At 47.5% G+C, this 11,419-nt stretch overlaps 1 protein-coding gene across 12 annotated transcripts in view; it reads left to right on the top strand.

Annotated features, from left to right (window-relative positions):
* The window catches only part of Zfp516 (zinc finger protein 516), a 95,627-nt gene extending 88,304 nt beyond the window's left edge, over positions 1 to 7,323 (top strand). For 10 of the 12 annotated variants that reach the window (XM_030250515.1, XM_006526504.4, XM_011247085.3 and 7 more), the window contains one exon: positions 3,282 to 7,280. In XM_030250515.1, coding sequence (XP_030106375.1) covers positions 3,282 to 3,341 — 60 coding nt within the window. In that variant the 3' untranslated portion in view covers positions 3,342 to 7,280. Of the gene's footprint in view, positions 1 to 3,281 lie in introns of all 12 variants that reach the window. The other 2 variants (NM_183033.2, NM_001177464.1) reach the window with 1 other exon arrangement.
* Positions 7,324 to 11,419: the final 4,096 nt, after the last annotated feature.

An 11,419-nucleotide genomic window follows, 5' to 3' on the forward strand; every position in this document is an offset into this window, starting at 1 on the left:
AAGAATTGTAACAAACAAGATTAAAACACAAACTTAGGACACCATGCTGAGCTGAGGAGCCACATCCATGGGAGGGCACTTCGGGGGAGGAGGACAGGCCGTCTCAGGACACTGCCATCTCAGGCACTGTCGCATCTTTGCTGAAGATGAGCCTTCACAGGGAGGTAGAGGATTCTAAACCGTATTTCTGGGAGAGTCGCCCTTCGTTTGTTTAAAGATACCGGCTGCAGCATGTCCACGTTTAGGCTCCTGTAATCCTCCCCGTTTGCCATTAGAAAAAAAAACAACTTTTTGAAAAATTATATGTTAATATTATTGGCCCATGGTAAAACCTGTCTGATAGTTCAGAGAAACAGTTTTTAATGATTATTATATTATTCAACAATTATAAGTTAAAATAGCAGCTGTTGAGGTGGCTTGGTGGGTGAGGTGCTTGCTGGCCCACCCAAGGCTTGAAGCGCAGAAGGAGGGAAGCACCCCGTGCACACTGCTCTGTGACCGCCACACCTGCACTATGGTGTGCGTGACCACATGTGCACATACTGCAAATACATACAAGCACTACAATATTTCAAGAGAAGACATTGTAAGTACTTTTGAAACCAATCTCTTAATCCCACCCCCAGTTGAGAGTTTTGCTGTAATGTGAAATACAGTTTTTTTGTTTGGATTTATCATTAGAATTTAAAGACTATGATTAATCATTTATTCTTCATAATTCTAAGTGTTAGCCTAAAATAGTTAAGCTGGAGAAATATCTCCATTAATCAAATTAACAAAAGTGTAAAAACAAACGGCAGGCACTCCACATCATTCTCCGCGTGTGCACACAGCAGTTAGGAAGCTCGCTCGAGCGGGTTTGTGAATCCACGTCTTTGGCCCATGTTTACCAGTATTTGTGGGTTTTTGGCATCAGGTTCTGATAGGTAGGACTGAAAATATGGCTGAGCAGTTAAGAGCACTGGCTGTTCTTTCAGAAGACCCAGGCTCAATTCCCAGCACCCATGTGGCAGCTTCCAGCTGTAATACCAGCTCTAAGTACACTCTTACGCAGACATACGCACAGGCAGACACCAAGGCATATACAATAAAATAGATAAGTCATTAAAATTCTTTTACAAAGAAAGATTGTTTTTTAAAAAATCTCATAGCTAATGCAAGTTGAAGCTCTTATTCATAAAACCATTAAATCAAACAACTGTCCTTGAACATCGTTTGTTTCGCCAAGTATGACAATCTACTGATGTGAGTGAGCTCCTGAGTTCACCAAACACCGCTGCTGACTGACGGCCAGCTGGGCAAGGCCAAGGTCCCCAAGCCTGGTGCGCAATTGTGAGTTAGCACCCGGAGGCCTTGTTCCGTGGCCTGTCTCATGTGCACCTTGCAGCCCTCTGGGTTGTGTGCATGTTGAACACACACAACCATGACGGCTTACTTTGGTCCCTTGTCCTATAAAGAACTAAGGGGAAATTGATTTCATCTGTCCAGCCTAGACAGTGAAACATCTTGGTAATGACACTAATCTCAGCATACACAGCTATGAAAAGCAAAACCCAGTGTCCCCAAAGCATGCTCCCATGTCCTTGGAGGAGGAGGCAAGACTGCGTCTGCTCAGACTATTACTGTAGTCTCGTCTCCCATCTTGAACTCATCCCCTAGAATCCCTGCAAGGGGAACTGTATTCATGGTCCAGTCACTGATGTCCCGACGAGTCACTGGTTCAGGTGACTCTTCAGAATGGAGGAACGTGAGCCCATCTCTTCCAGTGTGAGGGAAAATGCCAATTTCTAGGATGCTCTATGGCTACATTATAGCATGTAGCTTGTTGTAGATTTTCAACCTTTGTAGACCTGGGATAAATGCTTTGAAACTGTTCTGAGTCATGAAGCTTTCGGCTGTTGGTGGAAGGCCACCCTGTCTTCTCTGTCCTATCCCAGGACTAGTTCCTATGTTCTGTCCACATGTAGATGTGTCTTGGGGTCTGTAGTGAAGCAGTCTGTGCAGACTGCAGATGTGCGCAACACCTCGGCCTTGCATGGATTCCCCTGTCCTGGGACCCTGTGGTGTGTGTGCTGTTGGGAGGTGTTTATGAGTGATCAAGACTAAGCAACCCAGAACTGCAGTTCTTTGTGTGTGTGTGTGTGTGTGTGTGTGTGTGCACGTGCGCGTGAGAGAGAGAGAGCTCAGAGCCCCATATTCGTTTGTGAACACACCTAGAACTAGTATCCTCGAGGTGTGCTGCTTCTGGCTCTCCACCGAGATCTCTGCCATGCAACATTGGTGTGCAGTGGTGTCAGACATCCCTCCTGGTCTACAGCAGGGGGTTCACCATCTACCTAGACATCTCTCCTGGTCTGTACCAGGAGGGTCACCATCTGCCTGAGTTTGTTACTTCTTTAAATGCCGCTTCCAGTCCTTCAGACCAGCCACTGGCAGCACTGCCTCTCAGACACATTCTTTAAGAATATTTCTGATTTATGCTGTGTGTTAACCAGTAGGCATTGTGTGTGAGACCAGCTTTTAATACTTTTCTGAAACTAAAGAGAAACATTAAATTCACCATGCCAACCAGCTTCCCTTCCCGTGTGTTCCTAGGGTTCCCATAGACCTAGCTGGAGACTAGAGTCTCCTATGGGCTGTGTGGCTTATGAATGCATGTTGGTTTCATTTCTATAGGATTTTAGCTAGGTTGATGGTGTTAGGAGAGATTCATCCTGGCACGTTGTTTTGTCCTCAGCTGGGAGACGACATTGTTCAAACACCAGTGCACCCTGTCACTCAGCAATACTCTACAGCTCACATGACTTAACGCACAGCTCTTCCACTTCTTCCGTGTGGGACCTGTTTGGGAAAATGGAGGGAAGCACTCTCAGATTCCCTCAGATGGATGTGGGTGCCAGGGGCTGTTCTGTTTATGTGAATCCAGCTTTGCCCTTAGGAATAATGTTCACCCGAGTCTGCTCTGTACCCCAGACCTGTGCTCTTCAAACCCCCATTCTTCCTGTTTGGCTGCTTTTTAGCCTCTGAGCAGAGCCAAGCCTACCATTGCTATTTGCTCTCCGGAGCCTGCAATGCTTTCTGAGCCCCGAGGATGGTTTTTTGAGCTGTTCCTGTGAAGGCAGTGAAAGCAAATCCCTCGATGCTGGAATAAACCGAGCCGCCCTGAATCAGAGGGCTTCGTTGCACCTTTTGTCTCTGGGTGTTGCTAAGAAAATGAATAGGGCAAATGCCTTGAGACTAGAAGCCAACTGAACTTGCCTGTTATTTTCTTTCTTTTGCAGGGGAGAGACCATACTACCCCAGGGACTGTGCCAGCAGGGCCCCTCCGAAAGGGGATCTAGAGACACACCTCCAGCGCCCGGCCCCGTGACAGTGTTGACTGTGGCCTCACGGGCGGCTGGAAGGCTCCAGCAGTGACCATGGCCGCTTTGGGGAAGAAGATCCAGGGCCTCCTGACCTGATACGTCAGACTCGGGGGCCATTGCGGTAGAGCAGACCCAGGGACAGCAAAGATGCTATGCCTAGAATTCCGTGTAGCTCTTTCACACACATGTATGTGCTCATCACCCATGGCCTGTGTCTCCTCGGGATAAGCAGTGGCATTGGCAGGCACAGTGGGAGCTCAAGGAGTCTGGATTACTCAAGACAGGCATGAGACACTGGAAAAAAGATACTGGTGTGTTTGGAAGAAGTGGACAGCACTGTGGGGAGGTCCAGTGCGTAGGACAGAGATGATGCTGTCAGGATGTGGGGAGCGGAGGGGGCTGCACTACCGCCTCTCCCCGCCGCCTCAGTGGGGACTTAAAGTAGAAGGTGAGACAGAGGGGTGTTCAGGTGGTGTTCGAGTGCTGTGGAGAGGAGCTTGGTGAGGCAGGGCAATGAGATAGCTCCTCACGGTTGGAGTCTGGCCTTGACCCTCTGAGCTGCTTATGCCCCGCCATGCTGCGTCCTCACCGTCCGGGCTGCGTCTGGCTCAGGAAACACTGCAGAGGTGGGAACACATATAAATCTGCTTTGGGAAAGAAACATTAGTTGAACACTAAGAGGAGCAGGTGTCTTTTTTATTCTCAGGACCTTTTTTGTAACAGGGCTACATTCTGCAAACTGCTCACGGAAGGCGACTCCATGTCTTAACAGAGTACCGCTGAGTCCTCCCAATTTGGGCCTGTTTTGGTGATGTCAGAGGAACCCTTGAGCAGATTGGGGGCCCTAGACCCTTAGGGTGCTAGTGCTCTGGAGCCTTCTCTCTCCTCCTCCCACCCCCTTTCCCCTGCACCACCCCAGCAAATAGATGTCTTTCCCCGTTGGGCCTGGTGAGCACCACCGGATGAGTGACTTTGTTCACAGATTAATGGGGGTCGCCAGGCCTGAGGGTGAAGACGGCTTTATATACCTCTTCCTTAGTCACGCAAGTTCACGTTTCTGCGGTGGGGTGAAGGCCCGAGCAGAGGCTGCGAACCCACGCGACGTGCGCAGTCGGAACTGTATTCCGCAGGTAGCAGCGATTCCTTTCCCCGTTGCTGTGACACTGTGTGTGATGGCGATACTTCTGCAAGTTCCAGATGTTTGCACATATGATTTTATGCATTATCACGAATTACCGCTGCCTTGAATGAAAACGTTCTGTGAAATTTTTTGCAAAAGCTTTACTAGTTTTTTTTTATTGTGAAATTTTGTAAAGGCAGGAAATGGATTAAGACGAGCATGCTAAATATATTTTTCAAAAAAAAAAGCAATAATTTTACATGTACAGAAATTATCCTAACCTTTAATACTGGTGAGAGCGACAGTTTACTTAACCCGGTAATGGATCAGCGCGGTTTTTGTAGGAAATGGGCTTCTGATACAAAGACTTGTTTAAACACACATGTATACACGAACCCTGGCGCGTGGTTCTCTGTTCTAATGATCTGTTGGATTGTTATTATTATTATTATATTATTATTATTATTATTGTTGTTGTTATTGTTAGTTAATGTTTGATTCCAGGTTCTATTTGTTACTGTTTTAATTACTTGACCGTTCAGGTGACTGCTGCACTTGCAAGCAATGCAATGTTAACTGGCTAGCAGATATATATATATATATACATATATATATACACACATATATACATATATATATATATATGTGTGTGTGTGTGTGTGTATATAATTTTTTTTACTTACTTTTCCTGATACTCCTACAGCAGGTTTGTATGAGAGCGGCTTGCCGTGTCGGAGCGCTTGGGAATAGCCATCATTCTGAGGCGTTACTTGGAGCAGGAGCAGGTCGTAGAGATACATTCCTCTCTCCGCCTGAGGCAGCGTAGTACCTTTCTGTTGACGGCGTTTGTTCTTTTTGCTAGGTTCCCCATCATTTCTGCGCTCTCTGGCTTTTTGTTCCCTTGGCTGAGAGTGAAGGTGAGAGTTAGGAATGTCAGAGCCTGTGATTCGGCCCATCTATTTCTGTGTTTTAGTTATTAAACAGTTCTGTACACAAAGGGACACGAAGGTGTCGTCTGTGTTTTTCCTGTGTCTGAGGCTGCACTTGGCATTGAGAACTGGAAGGTCTGTCTGTCCCATGAGTCTCCTTCCCAGGGTCTGGCGGGGAAAGACGGGTGCCTGAGGTCCGTCTGCCTGCCTGGAGAGCAGCCAGTCTCAGGATGACCTGCCCCTCCAAGCACAGAGAGGCACAATTTTCCTGTAGCCACAAGGCCATGAGGTCCCCAGCGCTCACTCCTGGGACCAGCTGTGTGCTGGCCTGCTGCATGGTCTCTCTGTCCCGCTGGCCATCAGTATTGGACTGGTTTGTTAATTTGTCTATGTCAGCTCAACAATAGTATTTAATATGATTTGTGTTTCCTTATTTATTTAGCCAATCTGTTTTGCTTTGCCCCTCCTCCTGTGGTGATTTCCACATCTCTGACTGTTACGGACCTCCTACCTACCTCTCTGCATCTTCTGTCTCCTTGTTTCCTGACGGGGTTTTTACAGTGTTGCGTCTAATGTAACTTAGACAATAAAGGGTTTGGTTGTCTACACTGCAGCCGCTCACTCTGTGTGTCCCCTGCCCTCTCCAGCTGCCCTCTTCTGACTCCTGCCTCGCTCTCTGGCTCACACCAGCCCAGCCCCCACCATCCCCTGCTTCACTGTGTGACGTGTCTTCTCTTACGCTTTTCCTCCTTTCAAGTACACATTACACAGAGTTTCTCAAATACTTCAGGTGATTCACTCATTCTTAATTCCCAGAATGAAGGTTTAACTTCACGAACAATAAATACATTGTGGACTCTTCTCCTCTGGGGAGTTGCTCACTGCTCCTTTCCACACTTCTGCTGGTTCTTGAAGTCTATGCAGTCTTAGGTGGAGACAGTTTAGCCTCTCCCGCGTAGTACAATTTCCAAGTCAAGTGGACTTTGCCTTTTTGGTTCTAAAAAGTATTAGATATTTTAAAAAGTTTCTCCAATATTTGCTTATTTATTTTTTTAAGTCCAGGAAGACACTGGTTTCTGGAAGTAAGGTGTTCCAGGCGGCACAAGGCAACTCTTTCAACGTAAAAGAGCTCTGCTGTCCCAGCGGGCTGTAGGGATGCCCCTTCCCCTTGGCTGCTGTGTGCACACCACGGCTTCTCTGCAGCTGGGACTGGAGTCGCTCTCCATTTATGCTCCACAGGTGACCAGTTCCACCGTGGGCATCACAGGGCTGGCAGCAGTGACCTTTTCACCTCCTGGGAACCAGTCGAGTTGACACCTGTCTGGGTGGATGAGGGTGTCTTCCAGGTCAAACAGTGCCTGCAGTCCCCCAGGAAGGACCTGTAAGATGAGACACCTGCCTGTCAGCACCCGAAGAACGAGTTTTGTTGTTTTAATGCTTATAAATCAGGCAACTTCAAATTGCAACTTTTGTTCACTGAAAAAAAAAAAAACCAAGCATGCCCCACAGACAAGGTTTTCCGGTTACACGTTTTTGACACTAATGATTAACACACACTGCAGAGCCCTGGGACATGCCTGAGTGACGTGGCCGCCAAGCAACATGTCCCTTTTTCACCGACTCCACTAAGCATTCGTTGAGGTGGGAAGATGCAGAAGCCCATAGAGTTTGTATTTCTTTTTAAAAACACAATTTATAATGCTATATTTTGTACTCTTTATATTAGAATTTGTAACTAGATTGATGTATTTAACTATTTCTGAGAAAAATAATTCAATGTTACAGCTGTGTGATTAAAAAGTATTTAGATAAAACATATTCACTCTATTGGAATTTGAAATAAATAAAAACATCTTGGAGTTGTAAGACATTTACCCCTCTTTTAGAAGGTGGCTTACATCATTTGACAGCCTGTTTTGACCTGTGGTTATTTCTTTTTATTGGCTAAACATAAGCCCAAATGTCACTTTTTTGTTTTGTTTTGTTTTTTTTTTTGTTTTTACTTCGTACAGTTTTACAATAAAGCCACAGGATGGTTCATCAAAAAAGAGGCCAAATGGACAGCCCTCCCCTTGGTCTTCTGTGGATTCCAGATAGCCCTTTTCTGTTTTGTTCTTATTGAGAAGCACATTTCGATGTTTGCTGCACTTCTGAGCACGAACAGTCTGCTTTAATACTTAAGGCAGGGTTAGACAAGCCCTTGGTGTAGTGGGACTTGGAGCTGTGTGTAGGGAGGGGGGTCAGGGTGCTGCCAGCCCTGGTTGAAGTTTTTTTGTGCCAGACTTTGGGCAGATGGTGGCCTAGGGCCTCTGGCCTTTGGACTAGGTATAAAAACAGCGAGTCTGGCCATCAGATGACTAACTTAAAAGTATGTTTTAAAGGTAAAAGATGTACCTATATGTCTATGGCCCACCCCTAAAGAGGCTGAGCAGGTACTGGGAATGGCTTTTGACGGCATGGAAATGAGGTCCGGCCGACACTGACCACAGAGCCATGTGTAACGTTGCTTGCACCTACCTGCTGTGCTTCAAGGTGAATTGTCATTTTTGAGGGATATCCTTAGAAGTCTCAGGATTGGGCAGAGGGAATGAAGCCGTCTGTGAGGTGTGGCTGTTCTGGACTGTCCTGACCTTGGGTGACTGGTTCATACAAGGGTGGCCTGCTCAGTGATCAGAATGGAGGACTTAAAGGGTGGCTGAGGCTGAGCTGAGCTGAACTGCAACAGCCCCCGAGATGTAGCAGAACCAAGCTTGGCCTGCATCTCCACGTGCCACTAACAGCTGACAGCTCACAGATGTGATGCTCTCAAGTCACATGCCAGATACACACTTTCCCTTTTTCTGCTTAGAAATACAGGAGTCCCTGCATTCTCTGGCCCTCTGCAACCGTGAGGACATGAGCAGCCATGGTCTGCAGTCCCTGTGTGACCTTGTGCTCCCAAGATCCCTATAGGATTCTCTGGAGGTCATCCTAGGCTTGTGTCAGTTCAGAGAACGGAGCACGCAGTCTCACAGCATAGTGGGTTTCCCATGTTGCGAGGGGAAATGTGTGCCTAGAAGTTTTCCTGGACCTCATCACAAAACACCGTAATTTGGGTCATTTTAAAGCAGCAGATCCACTGCTCTCAGTCTGGGTAGTGTGGGAAATCCAGGAGCAAGGCACCAGAGACTTGGGACATGGCTGAAGCTAGCTCTCCCTCAGTGGTGGGCTTTGCTGCATCATCCCCGGGTTGAAGAAGGAGCTCCCGCTGCCTCTCACACAGGCACTGATCCTACCCAGGAGGGTTCTGCTCTGAAGATCAGGTCTCCCAAAAGACCCACCCACCATGTCAGGTAATCCCAATGGGGGTGAGTTTCAGTATGTATATCTTGGGTACGTGCAGCTGCTCAGTCAATGGCAATGGCTCTTTCCTGCCAGGAAGATGAGTAGGGACACCACTCTAAGTCCTTGGTTTGGCAAGAGTAGAGCATCAGAGTGAGCTGCTGATCAACTTCCAAAGGACAAAGAGACATGGATCTCTTGGCAGCAGGGCGCAATATCTAGATCTTAAAGGCAGTCCCCTCCACTTAACCCTCTTACCACCCCCTTCACCATGTCTGAACTTTTCCGGAGGCGGATAAGAGAGCCGGCTACAAAGCTCACACAACTTGGTAACGAGCCATAGAAGGCTTGAAGTGTCTGGAGCCCAGCTTTGAGGTTGGGATGTCTTCTCGGCTTAGTGATGCCTGGTCCAGCATCAAGAATCACCAGGAAGTCAGCCAGGAGACAGTGGGAAGGCTTGCCAGTGGAGGTGGCCAGTTCCCTGAGCAGCTTCTAGTTTGTTATTGAGAAATGCTGTATAATCTTGCTCAGACAGCTAGGGAAGGGTGGCTCCCTAGAGTTCTGTCTCCACTAAAATTGTGGGACATGTACAGAAATAGATCGATGGTATTACTTGAGCACACTGGCTACCATGAGCCAACAACGGATAGATGGCACAGGAGAAAGAAAAAGGAACATGTATTCTGGGCTCACAAAGGAGCAAGAAAGCAGGGCTGGTGAGATGGTTCAGTGGGTAAGAGTACCGACTGCTCTTCCAAAGGTACTGAGTTCAAATCCCAGCAACCACATGGTGGCTCACAGCCACCCATAACGAGATCTGATACCCTCTTCTGGTGTGTTTGAAGACAGCTACAGTGAACTTATACTAATAAATAAATCTTTGGCCGGAGCAAGTGGGGTTGACTAGAGCAAGCAGAGGTCCTAAGGCTCACAACCATCTGTATAACTAAAGTGTGTACTCATATACATAAAATAAATAAATCTTTAAAAAAAGGAGCAAGAAAGCAAGCATCTAGAGGTGGATGAAGACCAGTCCAGGGGGCGGAGACTCCAGGGGGCGGGGACTCCTGGGGGCGGAGACTCCAGGGGGCGGGGACTCCTGGGGGCGGGGGCTGTTCTGTGTGTAAGGATGTGCATGGGAGGGATGGAGGACACCTGGAGGCCAGGGGTAGTCTCACATCCCTGGGGCTGTCCTGAAACTCAAAAAGCTCTTGGAAGACTACAGCAGAACACAACACTCGTGCTTCTGAGAGAAACGGGCACTTCGATGTGAGGAAACGGAGTGCATCGAGAACAGATTTTGTCAGATTTGACAGGAAAGCCCCCAAGACTCCTTGCCGGTTACTGTTAGGTGTCAATCAAAATGAAGCTTCTGGAAGAAAAGGTGTCCACTAGCTGCCATGATCCTAACTAAGGAGCGAGCAGGGTTGGCTCAGTGAAAAGCGTTTCTGGGTCTGCTGGTCAAAGTCGAGGGCTTAGACATACATTTGAGAAACATGACTCTGAGGCTGTCCAGCTAGGCAAGATGGTCAAGGGAGGACGAGGCTGAGGGGAAACCTGTGGTGGGAAGATCCCGGGTCTGAGGCACAGGAATGGGCAGTGGGAGCCTTCACCTGGGTCTTCTGACTTCTCCTAAAAGAGGAGTCGACACAAATGGAGGCCAACATGCTGGGATTTCAAGGCTGCTCCTCTCCCGCGTGTCCTCTCAGTATTCCACAGTTAGCACTAGTTAGCATCACCCACTCCATCTCATGATGGGAAGCTGAAGTAGAGGACCACATGAGCCAGCTAGTGCTGTCAGAAATCAGGTTCTGGGTGTGTGCCATGGGATGCCACACTCTTGATGAGGAATGATAAGACTGAGGTCTAGAACATAGGAGCATTGCTCATGGGTCTGGAAGTCACCTGGTGAGGTAGGAGGAGTGGGGGTGTTGCCAGTCCATGGAGAAGACCTGCTGCATTGGCTCTTTCAGCCAGTCCCTTGGAGCCTGGCTTTATATCTCTTAGGGACAAGAAAAACAGTGGTGAACTCAGATTCTGAAGATACGGTGTGAGCTTCATGGCTGCCATATTGCCTGTAGAACTCAGCATCTGTTAGCATCTTCCTTTCTTCTACTGCTTGGGTCTTCCCTCACTTGTGCTGGTGCCACAGACTTGATGCCGATGGTGCCTCTTCTACCAAACACTCTCCAGTTCTCCACACTTCAAGCACAGCTCTCTGGGATGGGCTATCTCCCACCACCATTTTGCCAACTGTCTCCTGTTGAGGTTGTCAGGACCACGTAGTTACTAAATGTAATGGTTACTTCTCCCAATTATCCTGTACTCTGATCTAGTCCTTTCTATGGATATATACATACACATACATACATACATATGTGTGTGTGATATACACACACATATACATATATGTATACATACATACAAACACACTCAAATACTCCTGATCACTCAGGTTCAACAGTTACATTTCGAAGAATGGCCTCTATCCTTCACTAGTGCTTGGTCTGAGTATTCCCAATGACCCTAAGTGTTACAGCCTTTCAACTATTCCTTATTTCTTTTGATGAAGCAGTGTTTTATGTAGCACAGGCTGGCCTCAAACTCCCTATTAAAGATGACTCTGAACTTAGTTTATTTCTGCCTGCATGTCCGAAGTGCTGGAATTACAGACATTTGCTGCC

Source organism: Mus musculus, chromosome 18 (assembly GCF_000001635.26).
Source record: "Mus musculus strain C57BL/6J chromosome 18, GRCm38.p6 C57BL/6J".
Lineage (NCBI taxonomy): Eukaryota > Metazoa > Chordata > Mammalia > Rodentia > Muridae > Mus > Mus musculus.